We start from the raw sequence: 19,447 nt of genomic DNA on the forward strand, positions 1-19,447 counted from the left end.
TTCCACTGATCTATATGTCTGTCTTTGTGCCAGTGCTTTTGCACAACAAAGGAAACTATAAGCAAGGTGAAAAGACAGCCTTCAGATTGGGAGAAAATAATAGCAAATGAAGAAACAGACGAAGGATTAATCTCAAAAATATACAAGCAACTCCTGCAGCTCAATTCCAGAAAAATAAATGACCCAATCAAAAAATGGGCCAAAGATCTAAGCAAACATTTCTCCAAAGAAGACATACAGATGGCTAACAAACACATGAAAAGATGCTCAACATCATTCAATATCAGAGAAATGCAAATCAAAACCACAATGAGGTACCATTACACGCCAGTCAGGATGGCTGCTATCCAAAAGTCTACAAGCAATAAATGCTGGAGAGGGTGTGGAGAAAAGGGTCCACACCCAGTTCTCTTACACTGTTGGTGGGAATGCAAACTAGTATAGCCACTATGGAGAACAGTGTGGAAATTCCTTAAAAAACTGGAAATAGAACTGCCATATGACCCAGCAATCCCACTCCTGGGCATACACACCGAGGAAACCAGATCTGAAAGAGACACGTGTACTCCAATGTTCATCGCAGCACTGTTTATAATAGCCAGGACATGGAAGCAACCTAGATGCCCATCAGCAGACGAATTGATAAGGAAGCTATGGTACATATACACCATGGAATATTACTCAGCCATTATAAAAAATACATTTGAATCAGTTCTAATGAGTTGGATAAAACTGGAGCCCATTATACAGAGTGAAGTAAGCCAGAAAGATAAACACCAATACAGCATACTAACGCATATATATGGAATTTAGAAAGATGGTAGTGATAACTCTATATGCAAGACAGAAAAAGAGACACAGATGTATAGAACAGACTTTTGGACTCTATGGGAGAAGGCGAGGGTGGGAAGATCTGAGAGAATAGCATCGAAACATGTATATTATCAAGTGTGAAACAGATCACCAGTCCAGGCTGGATGCATGAGACAAGTGCTCGGGGCTGGTGCACTGGGATGACCCAGAGGGATGGGATGGAGAGGGAGGTGGGTGGGGCGTTCAGGATGGGGAACACATGTAAACCCATGGCTGATTCATGTCAATGTATGGCAAAAACCACTACAATATTGTAAAGTAATTAGCCTCCAACTATTAAAAATAAATGAAATAAAAAAGAGTCCGTGAGCGATCTCATCCTTCAGAATCCTCCCCCAGCCTGCTCTCCCCTTCCACCCCCAACCATCTCACTGCTGTCCTCTGTGCATACTATTGTCATTGCGTGCCAGGGGTTGAACTTGTTCTCTGCCCATGTTTCCTTAAGGGGATATCTTTCATTTCACCCTCCTAGAGAGGGCATTTGCAAGGGAACCCTTGGAACTTCGCCCAGCAGCTCATTACATTTCTCAGAAGACTGAGGGTTCTTCTGAGTGGTGAGATTGTTCAGACCTAGCATCAGTGGGCCAGGTTAACAAGGTGGCAGAGTTGCTTCCTTAAAAAGTCAACTTGGGCCATCTCTGGCTTGTCCTCTTATAATAACTGTCTGAAAGAAGGAAAAGCCTTCCTCTTTACTCTTTCCTCCTAAGTGGTAAGCACACGCGGCAAGTCATCCCTTTGTGGATGTGGCCTCTCTCTTGTCCACCCCCTCGTTCAGTAATGAGGTGAGAGTGGGGGTACCGTGGGTAGGGGAATAGGGCATCCCAGTGCATTGTGCAGTACCCCATCGTCAGAGCTGCAAATAAAGCTCCTAGTCCCTGTTTGGAATTGATGTTATCAATGTGTGTGCTTACTTAGTTAAAACCTGAGGAGAAGAGAATCTATAATATCAGAGATAGCACATTGATTTCAGTCACTAATGTAGTTCTACCAGTCAGCCTATAAACTTCCTGAAAGCCGGAACTGACCATCTCTATTTTGTATTTCCATGGACAGAGTACTTGACAAATAAAAGGTGTTTAATTTCTTAATTTTTTTCTGATTATAGACCCAATGAAAATGATTTTAGGAACAGAAGAATTTTGTGAAAATAGGAAATAAAAAATGATTCAACAAACCAAAGATTATATATTAACAAAATATAAACTTGTACACTTTTTTTTTACCATATTAATGTACTTTCTTTGCTAAATGGAAATTATAAGATTTTATTCTTAAAAAACAATTTTATAAAACTTTAAATATTCTTCTACAGGGTGATTTTTATTGCTACAGAATATTTAATTGATAAATGAAGAAAGAGTTGTCAATTGATCAATAATAATATTTGTCAGACATTTGTCAAGCATTTTGTGTATGTGTGCTTTGCCACATGGTTTACATGTATAATAGCGTTACAACTTCATAACAGCTCTGCAGCAGGAATTTTTATATATTCATTTGCATCTGAAGGAGCAAAGGCTAACAGAAATTAAGTAGCTTACCCAGCGTCACACAAATATTCAGCCAAGAGCCAGCAAAACTCTTAAAAGGTATTCTATAATTTATTTAGGATGCTTCCATCCCTGAGCATTATGGTTGTTTCCAGTTTTCTCACAGTGATAATTAATGCTGCCTATGTTGAACACCCTTAGAGCCAAATCTGTGTACATATTTCTGGTCATTTTCTTCAGAAAAATTCCTAGAAGTGAATTTTTTGCCTTCACTTGCTTTTCCCTCTAAGTTCAAATCTAATACATGCACAAAATGGAAAATTTGGAAAATACAGAAAAGCACAAAATAATAAAGCAAAAAACTATTGATAATCTCACCTTCTAGATATTACCATTTTTAACACTTCATTCTTTTTTTTATGTATACGTGTACATACATATTATATATATATAGCACTATATGGGCTTCCCTGGTAACTCAGCTGGTAAAGAATCCGCCTGCATTGCAGGAGACCTGGATTCGATCCCTGGGTTGGGAAGATCCCCTGGAGGAGGGCATGGCAACCCACTCCAGTGTTCTTGCCTGGAGAACCCCATGGACAGAGGAGCCTGGCGGGCTACGGCCCATGGGGTCACAAGAGTGGGACACGACTGAGCGACTAAGCGCAGCGTAGCACTGTGTATGCCGTTACTATTCAGTAGTTAGGTCGCGTTTGGCTCCTTTGTGATCCCATGAAGCCCACTGGGCTCCTCTGTCCATGAGTTCTCCAGACAAGAACACTGGGGTGGGTTGCCATTTCTTTCCCCATGCACTATATACACACACACATACATATAAGTGTAGTGTTATATATAACTGTATTCAAGCATATACTTTACATTTTGTTATAGAAAATTGTATGATATCACCTGCATCTCTTATGTCTCCTGCGTTGGCAGGTGGGTTCTTTACCACTGGCGCCTCCTCGGAAGCCCATATATTATAGAAAATTATATGATATTGCTACATGTATAAATATCTACATATTTTCTTTGTAGGTAATCAATTAACTAACTGTAGAAATCATATTTCGGAGTTTAAGGAAAGTATACTACGCTTAAAAAACAAAACAGAAAGAAATCGCCAAGAGTTACTTAATGCCTTCAAGGAAATGAAGCTTGACATTTCAGAGAAAGAACATGATGCACAAAATGCAGGTTTGCATTGTTTTTGTTTTGTGTATGGTGGTTTGTTGTGTAATCTTTTGTGTTTGGAAATTTAGATTTTATGCTTTCTGATTTTAGGGCATTTCTTTCCAGTAGATATAACTAAATCAGTACTCATTCATTTTACTATGAAACATGCAAAAGTGTGGTAAGAGGCATCACTGATAAGTTTCCTCTCACTTGTACCTCGAAAATGGTCCTCTTCTGTTTTCTGTCTCTGAATGGCACCACCATCCGTGATCCGTCTGACAGAAGCAGCCAGAAACCTGCACATCCTCTCTGAATCCTTCCTCTTCCTCTAGCATACTTCTCCCATGACTGTCAGTAAGCAGTCCTATTCATTGATAATCCTGTATATCTCACAAATCTATCCACATTTTTCTGTCACCATCTCTACTACCCTAATCAGGCTACTTTCATGCTTCATCTGAATGACTGCTAACATACTTCTTTTTCTCCCCTTTCTCTCTCCAGTCTTGTCCCCACCTGTTTATGCTCATGTTAGCCAAAGTGAAGGCTACACTGTCCTGTAAATGAACTTTCAGTGGCTCCCCATTTCTTCTGGATGAAAAGTTCTGCCTCCTGCTTCCCCTTCTGTAATCCAGTACCTCCCCTGAATTCAGCCCCTGGCAGCCGCTGATCAGTTCTCCATAGTTTTCCATTTTCCAGAATGCCATACAAATGGAATCACACAGTGTATAACCTTTATGGACTCTTTCACTTAGCATAGATTCATCCAAGTTGTTATGCGACCAATTGTTTGTTGCCTTTTTGTTGCTTAATAGCATTCCACTGTATGGATGTGCAGTGGAGAGATTGTTTCACCAATTAAGACACATTTGGATTGTTTTTCAGGTTTCTTTGTTTCTTTTTTGGTGATTACAAATACCTGTTGCCGTAAGCATTCGTGTACAGATTTTTTTGTATGAAGGGAATTTTCCTTGCTTTAGGATAAATATCTAGGATTGATGGGCATATGATAGGTGGATGTTTAACATTATAAGAAACTGCCAAGATGTTTTTCAGAGTGGGTTGTGCCATTTTGGAGCAATGTATGAGAGTCACAGTCACTCCAGTTAATTACAGCCTTTCTGGTGTCATGGCCTCTCATAGTTTTGTGTATTTCTCTGGTGACTAATGATGTTGAACTTTTTTTATGTGCTCCTTGGCCCTCCATATATCTTCTTTGATGAGATGCCTGTTCAGATATTTTACACATTTCTAATTGAGTGTTTTTTTCTTGTTGTTGAGTTTTGAATATTAAAAAGCATATTAAAAAGCAGAGACATTACTTTGCCAATAAAGGTCCATATAGTCAAAGCTATGGTTTTTCCAGTACTTATGTATGGATGTGAGAGTTGGACTATAAAGAAAGCATCAAGAAAGTTGATGATTTGAACTGTGTGGTGTTGGAGAAGACTCTTGAGAGTCCCTTGGACTGCAAGGAGATCAAAACAGTCAATCCTAGACGAAATCAGTCCTGAATATTCATTGGAAGGACTGATGTTGAAGCTGAAACTCCAATATTTTGGCCACCTGATGCGAAGAGCTGACTCATTGGAAAAGACCCTGATGCTGGGAAAGATGGAAGTCGGGAGGAGAAGGGGATGACAGAGGATGAGATAGTTGGATGGCATCACCCACTTGATGGACATGAGTTTGAGCAAGCTCCAGGAGTTGGTGATGGACAGGGAAGCCTGGCACGCTGCAGTCCATGGGGTCAGAAAGGATAGGACATGACTGAGCAACTAAACTGAACTGTTGAGTTTTGAGAGTTGTACATATCCTAGATATGTATCTCATGGATGTGTGATTTGGAAATATTTTCTCCCAGGCTGTGGTTTGTCTTATTCTCTTTGTGGTGTTCCTCAGAAAGCAAACATTTTTAATTTTGATGAAGTCGAGTTTTCCTTTTTATATATTATGCCTTTGATGTTGTATCTAAGAACTCTTTATCTAGCTCAGGGTCATAAAGATTTTCTTTTTAGGTTTTTAAAAAATTTAACATTTTAGGATTTACATTTAGGTCTATGAAACTTTTGAGTTTATTTCTATAAATGGTATGAAGTATAGGTAAAAGTTCAGTTTTTATTCAGTTCATTCGCTCAGTCGTGTCCGACTCTTTGTGACCCCATGGACTGCAGCACGCCAGGCCTCCCTGCCCATCACCAACTCCTGGAGCTTACTCAAACTAATGTCCATCGATTCGGTGATGCCATCCAACTATCTCATCCTCTGTTGTCCCCTTCTCCTCCCGCCTTCCATCTTTCCCAGCATCAGGGTCTTTTCCAACAAGTCAGTTCTTCCCATCAGGTGGCCAAAGTATTGGAGTTTCAGCTTCAACATCAGTCCTTCCAATGAATATTCAGGACTGATCTCTTTTAGGATGGACTGGTTAGATCTCCTTGCAGTCCAAGGGACTTTCAAGAGTCTTCTCCAGCACCACATTCGAACACCACAGTTTATTGGAGTATAATTGCTTTACAAAGTTGTGTTAGTTTCAGTTGTATAATGAAATGTATCAGCTACATGTATACATGTATCCCTTTCCCCCTGGACCTCTCTCCCTCCCCTCCTTCCACCCACTGAGGTCATCACAGAGCTCCCAGCTGAGCTTCCTGTGCTATACCACAGCTTCCCACTAGGTATCTGTTTGACACATGGGTGGAAGACCAAATAGACAGCTCTCCAGAGGAGAGGTACCGCTGTCCAAGAAGCACATGAGGAGATGCTCAGCATCACTCATTATTAGAGAAATGCAAGGTTCAGTCTTTTTCATGTGAATGCCTAAGTGTTTTAGAACCATAGGTCGAAAAGGTTTTTCTTTCTGCAGTTACCTTTGCATTGTCTTCAAAAATCAGTTGACCATATTTGTGTGGCTCTATGTCTGTATCTCTGTTGTTCTGTAGGCCTGTGTGTCTGTTCTGTAGTGCTCCACGGCCTTGATTACTGTATTATGTATTATGAATTAAATTGGGTAGTGTACGTCCTTCAACTTTGTTCTTCTTTTTCAGAATTATTGGGGCAAATTTGAATGAGTGGAGTCATTAAATGTTGAGAGGCTAGAAAACAAAGTTATAAAAATACAAGCTTTAATGATGTGATGTTAAAGTGGTAGAGCAGGCCAGCTAGAGCATGTTTCGGTTCTACTTCCTTTGTTTGGAACCGTCTGTTCTGTTAGCCTCTGGTTGTGTCACTCATAGTGTTAGATTTACATTAAATACCTTGAAAATAAATGGGCTTCCCTGGTGGCTCAGATGGTAAAGAATCTGCCTGTAATGCAGGAGACCTGAGTTTGATCTCTGGGTTGGGAAGATCCCCTGGAGAAGGCGTTGGCTACCCACGCCAGTATTCTTGCCTGGAGAAATCCATGGATAGAGGAGTCACAAAGAGTCAGACATGACTGAGCCACTAACACTTTCACTTCAAAATAAACATGAATCAATAATCTTTGAGCTATATTTTATAGCTTTACAATGTTGTTAATTCATAGTTAATAGTATGTATCCTATATATTGAATACTAAATTAATCGTGAATTAACTTATTAACTACTATGTTAAAAAATTGTACTGGAAAGAGAAGAATCCCTATAGTTGTGAACTCAAAAACCTTATCTTTTCTCTTTTTCAGTTGAGAAGAAAGTGAATACCTCAGATACGAATGAAACAGTGTTTGATGCATTTGAAGTCTTAAAGTTCTTTTTCCCTCATCTAAGGAAAGTAGACAGAATTTATCCTGATGTAATCATGGGCAGAGAGAAAACAGGCGGTAAGAAAACTTAGCATTGGAAGATCAAATACAGACATTTTGATCATTGGAAACATCCTTTTAAATTTTAAAATGTAATCAACTCATATGATATTCAGACAGACCTCCAGCCTATCTGGCATTCATTTGTATTACTGGAAATCAATGTATTGTCTTGTAGAAAAAAATCATTCAATAAATATTTGGAGACTTGAATTTAAATCCAAGTTTAATGAAGATGCTTTGGAAATAAGTCACTATAAGCCAGACATCATTAAGCATCTTTTACGTGCTTGGCAACTCTTTCCTCCTTTGGTTTTGATAAATCTATTTCTTATCTGGTTGTCTTCCTGTTGCCTCATCTTTCTGAGGAGCAAAGTCAACAAAAGCCTTACAGAAGAGGTAATGCTTGAGTTAAGCCTTGAAGAATGAGTTCAATTTCACCAGATATAGGAGAAGAGAAAAAGTATTTGCATTGGAAGCAGGGATATTAGGTTAAGTCTCAGAACACCTGCCATTCCCACCAACCACGTTCATTCCAATGAGTGAGTCATTCCAGGTCAGAGGTCAGCAAACCAGAGCCTGCAGGCCAGATTTGCCTATCTTTAAGAAGCCATATTGGACCGTAGTCATGCTTGTTGTTCACTTGTTGTCTCTGACTGCTTTTGTGCTGCAGTAACAGAGATAAGTAGCTTCAGCAGAGATGATACAGCCCAAGAGCTGAAAATTGTACTGTCTGGCCCTTCAGTAGAGAAAGTGAGCTGACCTCTGCTCTTGGCAGTTCCTTGGGAATAAACAGTGTTGGTCTATGTCACATGCCTCTAACAAACCTGTTGTGTTGGGATGGAGAAGCCAGGTGACATTGTTTTCCATCTACTGAATTCTGTGTCCCATATACCAAGTTTGATGTTTTCTTTCATTATCTCATTTCATTCTCACAATCCAATGAAGTAGGGGCTGTGATTATCTTTATTTCTTACCTGAGGCCTAGAGAGATGATGGAACTCTCTGAGATCACACTTGTAGAGGTCTTCACCTGCATCATATTCCTTCCTAGAAGTATTTTAATTGTGGCCTATAAATATGTACATACACATGCGTGAATGTATGAGAGAGTGCACACCAGACAAGACTACATTATACAGAAAGAGGAGGAGTTGAAAGACATAGAAAAGATGAAATCAGTCCCCAGTAACTCTAAGATACTGGATACCAAAGAGAAGCCCAGCCTTGGATACGTGTCAGAAAAGATAAACCAAAGCCCATGATACAGAGTGAAAGGAAGGGGAGAGAGAGGTTGGTAACTGGGAAGAGCAATGGAATTCTTTGTGTGGGAGCTCGGGGTGTTGAAATAAACCAGTTATCAGTGCTGTATTAAATCCTGAATAATTGTCTAATCCCCCAACTATTTCCTTCTTTCCAACCAGAGCTGAATATATTGATCAGGTTTGATTATATTGATATATAATCAGTGCTGTATATATTGACCTAGGATTTCCTAGGTTCTTGAGAGGAGAGGTTTGCATATAAACCTTCATCACCAGAAGTAATTTAAAGGGAGACTTTAGTTACCTTAAAGATGACATAAAACATTTGCAAGAGTGCTGAAGTCTATAGCATGGCCTCCTGGGGAACCTGTCATCAGGCTTGTATCTTCTCTATTCTGATATATCTCAGATAATTTCTACTCTATAGCCCCTCTGTAACTACTTTTCATTCAGCCTTCTTTTCTTGCCCGGTCTATTGAAATAGACTTGTCATTTTTCTCTTGGCTTTAGTATTGCCAAAGTCAGTTCATTCCTAATACTTTGCTCAGAGGTACATACTTAAGTGCATGACTCATCATGCACAACTGTTCCTTAAAATCCTTCAGTAGATGCTCAGTGCATATAGAGTGACATTAACTCCTTGATATGGTATATGCACAGTAGTTTATATCTTTCAAATCTCATTTTCTGCCGCTTCCTTTTTTTTTGCAGCAACCCCAGACATTCCCTACAAGTGATCAGTTGATAATTGCCTATAAGGAACATATCACCTCTGTCAACCCACAACTAACTTGTCATATCTCTTATCCAATATGACTTTTCAGCTTAACTGACAACCTCTTTGTGAACTTCTTTGTGAAGGCTTCCACGTTTCCTCCTTTAACAAGCTTCTGCCCAGCACCAAACACTTACTAGGCTCTAGTGAGATAGTGGTGAACAGACGCGGAACTTATCCTCTTAGAGACAAATGAGGAAACAATTACAATAGAAATTAATCAGTGCTCTGACAAGGATATACAAGGGTAGAGCCAAATCTACTTGGGGATTTAAGGAAGGCTAATCTGTACTTGGGGAATTAGGGAAGGCTTTCTGGAGGAGGTGACATCTAAAGTGAGACATAAAGGGTAAAGAATTGCAATGGGATGAGTAAGGAAAAGGGCTTCCCAGGTGGTGCTAGTGATAAAGAATCTGCCCGCCAATGCAGGAGATGCAGGTTCTCCTGCATGGGTTCGATCCATGGGGTGGGAAGAACCCCTGGAGGAGGGCATGGCAACCCACTCTAATATTCTTGCTTGGAGAATCCCATGGACAGAGGAGCCTGGTGGACTACAGTCCATAGGGTCGCAAAGAGTTGGACACAACTGAAGCAATTTGGCACACATGCATGCATACAAGTAGAGAAAAGGCAGATGGTGGATAGCAGAAAAGGAGAAGAAAGAATGTGAGAGGTCTAACAGCAAGAGGACTTGGAAAAAAGATGTGGTTTGTGTGCGCAATTAGGGCTGGTGACTATTGGCAGTAAAACATGAAATGGAGGCCACATAATAGAGGAGTTTGGCTGTGTTTATCCACCCCAGATTTTTGGACATTATTATGTGGCAGTCGTTATGTTAATGCTAGATTCATAATAACGGTGAACAAAACAAGCAGAGTCTACCCTCACTCAGCTTGCAGTCTAGGTAGGAAGACACATGGGTAGCAACAAAAAGGACAAGTTGTATGAGAGACGAGGTCAGAATCCACTTAGAAAGAGTGAGTAGAACTAGCACAGGTGCCTGAAAAAGAGTGTTCTGGGCACCAAGGAATTGCGCGTGCAGATGCCTGGAGAGGAAAGAGGACTGAATGATCAGTCTGGGAAGCTCAACGACACCAAGGAAGACTGGTTTCGAGAGAGGGTAGTTGAAACAGAAGAGGTAGGTTGGGACTGGGTCACTAAGGGTCTTGCAGACTTTTGTAAATGTATTCCTTATCCTAAGACATGGGAAGCCATTCAAGAAATTGCTTCCGAGAGTAGATCCCAAAATTTGAAACTTGACTCCTGCTTTACACCATTCATAATAATCAATTCCAGGTGGATTGTAGATCTAAATATAACAGACAGATAATAAATCAGCTAGAAGATTATCTGGAAAACATCTTTATGGACTTGAAGATAAGCAAACATTTCTCAGCAGGAATCAAAAAGCACTGGCCATAAAGGAAATGATTGATAAATTGCACAATGCTAAAGTTAAGAGCGTCTTTTCTTAATTTTAGGAAATCCGTGATGGAAGATGGTATGTGTAATACACATAACTGACGAAGGGTTCATATTCAGAATCTATAAAGAGCATCAGTCAATCAGTAAGGAAAACACAGACAAGTTAATAAAGAAATGGACAAATCTTGAACAGGGATTTCACAGAAGAATATCCAAAGGTCAATAAACATATGAAAATATGTTCAAACACGATAGTAATCAGGGAAATCCTGATTCTTACTGCTGTCACTGAAGTTCAATAATTTTTCTTAAGTAAACACCTCTCAGTGTTTTGTATACCAGGGCTCTGATGGTTTTGACAACTTTGTTTTACAGTTTCATTATTGCTTTTTAGAGAGAGGATTTTTCTGAGTTCCTCACTGAGCCATTCTCGAAGTACTTATCTCCATTATAAAGGTGTGGAAATTAAGGCAGGACAGGGTAGAAAAACATCTACTTTTGCTTTATTGACTATGCCAAAGCCTTTGACTGTGTGGATCACAATAAACTGTGGAAAATTCGTCAAGAGATGGGAATACCAAACCACCTGACCTGCCTCCTGAGAAATCTGTATGCAGGTCAAGAAGCAACAGTTAGAACTGGACATGGAAAAACAGACTGGTTCCAAATCAGGAAAGGAGTACATCAGGGCTGTATATTGTCACCCTGCTTATTTAATTTATATTCAGAGTACATCATGCAAAATCCTGGGCTGGATGAAGCACAAGCTGGAATCAAGATCGCCAGGAGAAATATCAATAACCTCAGATATGCAGATGACACCACCTTTATGGCAGAAAGTAAAGAAGAACTAAAGAGCCTCTTGATGAAAGTGAAAGAGGAGAGTGGAAAAGTTGGCTTAAAACTCAACATTCAGAAAACTAAGATCATGGCATCTGGTCCTATCACTTAATGGCAAATAGATGGGGAAACAGTGGAAACAGTGGTTGACTTTATTTTTTTGGACTCCAAAATCACTGCAGATGGTGATTGCAGCCATGAAATTAGAAGACACTTTCTCCTTGGAAGAAAAGCTATGCTCAACCTAGACAGCATATTAAAAAGCAGAGATATTACCTTGCCAACAAAGGTTCATCTAGTCAAAGCTATTATTTTTCCAGTGATCATGTATGGATGTGAGAGTTGGACTATAAAGAAAGCTGAGCACCGAAGAATTAATGCTTTTGAACTGTGGTGTTGGGAGAAGACTCTTGAGAGTCCCTTGGACTGCAAGGAAATTCAACCAGTCCATCCTAAAGGAAATCAGTCCTGAATGTTCATTGGAAGGACTGATGTTGAAGCTGAAACTCCAATACTTTGGCCACCTGATGCAAAGAACCAACTCATTGGAAAAGACCCTGATGCTGGGAAAGATTGAAGGCGGGAGAAGGGGATGACAGAGGATGAGATGGTTGGATGGCACCACCAACACGATGGACATGAGTTTGAGTAGGCTTCGGGAGTTGGTGATGGACAGGGAAGCCTGGCGTGCTGCAGTCCATGGGGGATCAAAGAGTCAGACACGACTGAGCGACTGAACTGACTGACTGTATATCTTAACCCAACTCAAATAGCTGAGCACTGGTACAGTGAAGATTGAGTTTGGGTAGACTTTGCTGATAGAATATTAACGTGTATTGGAATAACATGGGATCTGTTCTCCTAATGCTTCAGTCATTAATATGCAATAAAAGTCACTTAAAGGCATGGATTCATGCCTGATAGATTCCATCAGTCATTTAGAAATTACTTCATACAATTTTTTCACAGGTGAAAATATTTCAAAGTATTTTTCCTATTTCAGGTTCCAGCATCTCCTTTGGAAGAAGAATAGAAAATCAGCCAGTGTATGATGTTTTGTACCCAGTTAGATGAAAGCTGTAATAAATGGAGAATGGCTAGTTTTATTTTTCAGTACATTGAAACTCTTCACATGAGAGCATCATAGAGTCTATTTAATGCGTTTGCTAACGATCCTCTGCAAATTGGAATTTCCTCAAAAAGAAAATATGTGATAAGACTTAACAGCAGTTTGGATTATTTTTGCAATAGAGTTTCAAATACTTTTTTGATGACCACACAACTAACGAAAACATAGTAATAAGCATACATATTAATGCTAAATTATGTTTTTCTCTGTGCTTTGAAATGATACCATATTCCTGTGCCTGCAGTTACCTTTGCCCTGGGTATTTCCACTGTCAACAGAGGAAATTATAGTTACCTGAAGCAAACACTGACCTCTCTCCTCTCCAGGATGACTCTTCCAGAAGAGAAGGACTCTGTGGTGATTGTCTCTATCGCAGATGTATGTATGAAAAATGAATAGGTCCCCTCACTCCTGACCAATAGTCTCTAAACACTGTGGTAATCACAGTGGTAATTTCCTCTGTGGTAATCACTGCATCGTGTTGAATTTTATCTTAAATTTTAAAAAGCATCTGCTAGATGCCTTTTTTGAATAACAATGTATTTAATACTTGTTTGATACCACCATCAGTTTAAGGGGAATAAAACAGTTCTATGTGGATAAATATGATTATATTGTTAAATATGTTACCAGGAGCCCTGTATACTATAAGGTACAGAAATTATATTTAAAAACAGGACATTTAAATGGGTGCTATAGTAATAAAACCTGTCCAGCCCAAGAAAAGGTTGGTATATGAATCAAGAGATAATTTGTATTAAGTCACAGTAACTATGATTAATTGAGGGACTCCTTTCTATGTCTGAAGGATTGTAGACAATTTTTATATACATTATTTATAACCTGCATTGCATTCCCTGTAAAGTAGGTATCCAGATGAAAAACCTGGATCTTAAAGTAAATAGTTTTCCCAGCACTTAATAGAGCAGGTTCAAATCTGCATCTCTCTAGTGGCCCACAGTTTTCTGTCTTGCCTCTAATGCCATGTAAAATTGTAAAGTGTGGTATAAATATTAACACCATAAAAGGTGTTTCAGAGGGGAGTTTGGCAGAAGATAGCAGATTTTAAATGTGTCTATCCTTTGAATCAGAAATCTCAAGTCTTGGGAGTTATCCTAAAGAGATAAGCAAGCAAGAATTTCAAAATAATAAAAATGTGACAGTAGACAGTGACAGTATGTTTGTCGTACATAATGTAGTACAAAATGTGCCAATATGATTGAGAACAGAGCCTGGATCTAGATTGTCAAGGTTCAGATGCCAGCTGCTCCACTTCCTGCCTTGTGAACGTGAACAAGTTACTTAACTTCTCCATGCTTCACTCTCCTTGTTTGTGAAATAGTGATGATATTGCCTACAGTATATGGATGTTTTGGCCATTAAATTAGCTAGTATTGGGGGAGTATTTACAGTGATGTATGTCACATAGCAAGTGTTCAGTAAGTGACAATTTCAAAGATTTTCAGTGCACTGTTGTTTTATAATACAGCATATTAGATACAATCAAAATAGGTATCAGTGAGAGGGTATGTACTTTTGTCTATGTTGCAATAATTTGTAACCATTGAAAGAATGAATATCCATATTCAGTAATATAGAAGATGTCCGTATCATATTGTTGACTGAAAAAAGTTGTAAAGTATCATGTTTGACATTATATTATCTGTAGAAACTGTGATAGAAGAAAGGAAGCAAGGAAAAATAGAGGATAGAATACATAAAAAAAAGACAATGAACAAACCTCAGAATGATGATCTTCAAAATATTAATAATGGTTATCTCTGAATATTGGGAGTTTTTTTCTTTCCATTTATTTTTATTAGTTGGAGGCTAATTACTTTACAATATTGTAGTGGTTTTTGCCATACATTGACATGAATCAGCCATGGATTTACATGTATTCCCCATCCTGATCCCCTCTCCTGCCTCCCTCTCCACCCGATCCCTCTGGGTCTTCCCAGTGCACCAGCCCTGAGCACTTGTCTCATGCATCCAACCTGGGCTGGTGATCTGTTTCACCCTTGATAGTATACTTGTTTCAGTGCTGTTCTCTCTGAAAAAAATCCCATCCTCACCTTCTCCCACAGAGTCTAAAAGTCTGTTCTGTACATCTGTGTCTCTTTTTCTGTTTTGCATATTGGGTTATCATTACCATCTTTCTAAATTCCATATATATGTGTTAGTATGCTGTAATGTTCTTTATCTTTCTGGCTTACTTCACTCTGTATAATGGGCTCTAGTTTCATCCATCTCATTAGAACTGATTCAAATGAATTCTTTTTAATGGCTGAGTAATATTCCATAGTGTATATGTACCACAGCTTCCTTATCCATTCATCTGCTGATGGGCATGGATATTGGGAGTTAAAGGGATCTCTGCTGTCCTTTAAATTTTTTTCTCTGTTGTTTGAATTTTCTATGAAAAACATGTCTTAGAATGCAGAAAAACTCAAAACAAGCAGAAGAAGAATTAATAGGAACATAGAAACAAAAGATTAAATAATCATTCTGTCCAAGTTTAATTTTTTAATATTGGAAGCATTTACATAATCTCCAAAATGTTTTATCACATTACCGTGTGTTACATATTACAATCTTTATTTCTTTACTGTTGGCACATCTGCCTAAAATGTTTAGACCAATAATAAAATATTGGGGGACAAATTTTAAAATGGAATATAAAATGCTTAAGAGGTATAACTTTAGTAGTATGTTTAACATGTGTTTCAGTGGTTAAGAAATAGCTGGTGAGAGAGGGATGTGGGAGGGGGGATCAGGACAGGGAATACATGTAAATCCATGGCTGATTCATGTCAATGTATGACAAAAACCACTACAATATTGTAAAGTAATTAGCCTCCAACTAATAAAAATAAATGGGAAAAAAAGTAGCTGGTGATTCCATTTTTGGCTATCTTAAGAAACTGAAGTACTATAATAGAGTGGCCTGTATCATGGCTGAGCATTTTAAACAAGCAGTCTTAACTATATACATTCAAAGTTGCCTTTCAGACTACTCGGATTTGACAGTAGTAGAACTATAAGTATTCAAATATTCTCAAAATTTTGTGTTGGGAATGCTTGTGGGCCCTGAGGCTACATGTTATAAATGCCATAGGTTATGTAAAAAAAAATTACCTGAAAGTATAAGCCATCGAAAGCTACTTACAAATGAATGTGTCACCTAACATAGCAGAGTAGATACACACAGTTTGCTGATGGAAGGAAATTTGGGAATCAAGCCAACAAATACTGTCTCGAAAAATGTGGTGTACTTTTGAAGAAAGCTCCTTGTAGTACAATACTCATAAAATGAAGACACTTTCAAAAAAGGGCAGTTCTTTGAAATAAGCCATCCCATTTTTAGGACGAAACTGTTTTAGATACATAAGTTTTTGTGTACTAATTTCTAATTGTAAATAATGTGTAGTGATATTTCGTATTATGACAAAGGGAGAATAAAGTGTTTTCAGTATTCCAGTCAGATCTTTTAGATGCATGAATATTTTAAATTCTTTCATAGAAAGTAGAAACAGTAGAAATATTAAGACATAGTAACATTCCACACATAAACTAGATTTACATGTATTAGTAGAACAATGAGGTATGCTTCTTCATTTTAGTAAAATATTTCTCTCATTTTTAGAGTAACGAAAATTATGTAAAATCCGTGGTTGACATGATTACAAAAAAGTAAGTACTGTGTGATAAATTTAAAAATAACTGTTCTTTCATTTTTCTGTCCAATTACATGTTTTTATTAGTGTCTTATTCTATTTAATGAGTGTAACTGTGCAGAAAAAATATCATGTAGCTCTATCAATGCTGTGATGAAATGTAGCTTATAATTTCCCCCCAATTCTGTACATCATCTACCTATTAAAGTCCATATTTGTCATGATATTATTTTTATAGTATCTATTCTTCATTAAATCCATGGCCTCCGAGAGAAGCCTGCTGGATTATTTTTAAAGCATTCTTGTGTTCCTTACTGTATGAGGTTACTTTCCCAGCTTCTGCTTAGAATCTCCTGCTGCATGCAGCTCAGGAGATTAAAGCACGTTCTGATGAATCGAAATGAAATTTTTTATCAAGCAAGATGCTGTGGAATGGACCCAGCCTTCCAAATCCTTATGCTTAAGTGGGCCATACAACTGGTGAGAAAAAAAAGTAAGTCCCAGCAAGGAAGCTGGTGGAATGGGAAAGGCAGTGTGAGAACACACTGAGTAGGAAGCGTTTAACTCTGGGTTCAGCCAAGAAGGGCTTTCATGAGAACTTAATAATCGGACTGCCTGCAAGTGTAATTAGACGTGTTTCGGGCAGACAGAAGGAGAGAATGCCTGGCAGATAGAATTGCTTGGGAAGGCAGAAGGGCCAAAGAGGGAGTATGTGGGGGAGGGACTCTAAGGACTGATGTTTCCTGAATGTAGTAGATGTTTGGAATTAAGGAGGAAAGACTGATGGGAGACAAGGCAGGTCATGATGAGGTCATGAAAAGCCTTATGATCAGTGCTAGGGCTGTGTGCTATTTGTGCTACAAGCTAGGGTTGCCTTCAAGCTGAATCTGGCTAACAGACATGCTTGTTTCAGCCAGCAATGCTTTGCTTTTTTTGTTTTCCCCTCACCAAATAGCTCTAGCGGATGAAGCCAACTTATTCTAGTTAAAAGAATTCCAGTCAGTGACTGTGGAATGAATAGAATTGGCAGCTTGCCATTTTGAAACATAATCGATTCAGGCATATCATGAAGTGACTGACAGGTGGAGGGGAAGCTTTCAGGGAAGGTGTATCAGTCAGCAGCCAAATGGGAAACTCTTGGTGGTTCAGAGAGAGGAAATAGAGACAATTTAATACAAAAAAAATTGGCCAAGGAACTCCCCTGGTGGTCCAGTGGCTAAGACTCCTTGATCCCAATGCAGGGGTCCAGGTTCAATCCCTGTTCAGGGAACTGTTAATAGATCCTACATGCCCTGACATGACCAAGACCCAGTGCAGCCGAATAAATAAATATAAAAAATAAAATTATAAAATTAGCCAGAAAAGTTCACAAGAGCTGAGAGAAGAAAAAGAAGGAGAAAGGAGACAGGAGAATCGTAAAGGAAGAGGGGGTTGTGCCCCGAGGTCTGAGGCTGCGTGCACGGCCGCTGCGCTGTGCTCGATGCTGGGACACAGCCCTGTTGCTCCTGCCGGTGCTGCCAGGTCGCCGCGCTCCAGGCCCTGCCGAGACTTCTCCAGACCGCTCCAGGCCGCTGCTGGAGACTTCTCCAGAAACCAGCCATGTGGACAATGCCCTCCTACTGCCTTCCAGTCTCTTCCTTCCTGCCTCCCATGGGGCTACCTGGAAGGAGCAGATAAGGGGTCTCGGAATGGTGGCTTGCAGACCCCCCCACCCTACAATATCTGGCACTGTGGAAGTGGGGAAATGGGGGCTGAGAACAGATGGATAATTATTAATAGCGGGAAGGGATCAAGTTCCCCTTCCTGACCCTCTAATCGGGGGCCATGTCACTGCAAGTTAGAGAGTCAGACGTTTGTGCCTTCTGTTATGATGCAGAGGAAATGCACCAAGAAATAACTGTAGGGTGTACCTGGTCACCAACCTCAAAACAAAACAAAACGAAACGACCTTGAATCTGTCAATGAAAATTTAATTAACAAGTTAAGGAAAAAGAGAATTTTAGTAGAGCCAAATTAGGATTAAAACTTTGGAGACATTCTGTCAGAAGCTCTGAGGACTGTTTCTTCCCCCTGGTAGAAGTCAGTTACATTTTTGAGACAGAGGATCATACATCAAAACGACAGAGTGCTGGTCTACCTAAAGTTCCCCAAAGATACATAGTCCAGGTAAGCACATACAAAGTGAGCAGTAAGTCACTACGAACCCTTACAGAGTTGAGAAAGGATACTAATCTTCTAAGAAATTTATGCCAGAATAAAGGGGGAAGAAAAAGGATCTTTATGGATTAGCTGGCACTCCCATCTTTGAAGGGGTCTGGTTAATGTGTGTGGAATGCAGAGGCGCATGGTACACTGGGAGAGAGGGTTGGGACAAAGAATTTTATGCTTAAATTTTTTTGTCCTGCCTTAAAATATACATCTTATCTCATCAAATTTAATCACACCTTTAGAGCTAAGCTCCAGTTCAGAGTATACACAGTGAGAGGAGAAAGTAATCTGGAGCAAACCCCTAGGATGTGGGACCTTCTTTAGGACAGCTGACCCACTTCCTTCAAAATGGCAGTTGCATGGGGGAAAAGAAAGAAAGAAAAACTATAGTGACTGGTCTAGATAATAAGCTTAAAAGAGAAATAACAGATAACCAATTACAATGAGAGGATCTTAAGTGGATACTCACTTGAACATCTTATCTCCACCCCCCACCTTTAGACCCTGTACTTAAACTACTAGGGATTTGTGAATATCCACTGAGTATTATGTGATGTTAAATAATTACTCTTAGTTTTGTGAGATGTGATCCTATCATGTCGTTACATAAATATAAATTTCCTTTTACAATTTCACACTGAAGAATTTAAGGGTAAAATATGATATCTATGATTAGATATCTACGATATCTAAGAATCTAAAATTCTTAAGCAAAGAATGTGGACTGCATAGATGAACAAGTTAAAAAATTAATGGTTGTTAAATCAGGTGATTTGGGATTTGCATATTTTGTGTGATTTTCATAGT

General features: G+C 39.1%; 1 protein-coding gene across 1 annotated transcript in view; it reads left to right on the forward strand.

Annotated features, from left to right (window-relative positions):
* The window catches only part of MGAT4D (MGAT4 family member D), a 48,407-nt gene that overhangs the window by 13,160 nt on the left and 15,800 nt on the right, over positions 1-19,447 (forward strand). The window contains exons 2-5 of the mRNA XM_043485846.1: positions 3,402-3,560; positions 7,202-7,339; positions 13,000-13,133; positions 16,402-16,448. Coding sequence (XP_043341781.1) covers positions 3,402-3,560; positions 7,202-7,339; positions 13,000-13,133; positions 16,402-16,448 — 478 coding nt within the window. The remainder of the gene's footprint in view (positions 1-3,401; positions 3,561-7,201; positions 7,340-12,999; positions 13,134-16,401; positions 16,449-19,447) is intronic.

The sequence above is a fragment of the Cervus canadensis genome, chromosome 1 (assembly GCF_019320065.1).
Source record: "Cervus canadensis isolate Bull #8, Minnesota chromosome 1, ASM1932006v1, whole genome shotgun sequence".
NCBI classification, from domain to species: Eukaryota; Metazoa; Chordata; class Mammalia; order Artiodactyla; family Cervidae; genus Cervus; species Cervus canadensis.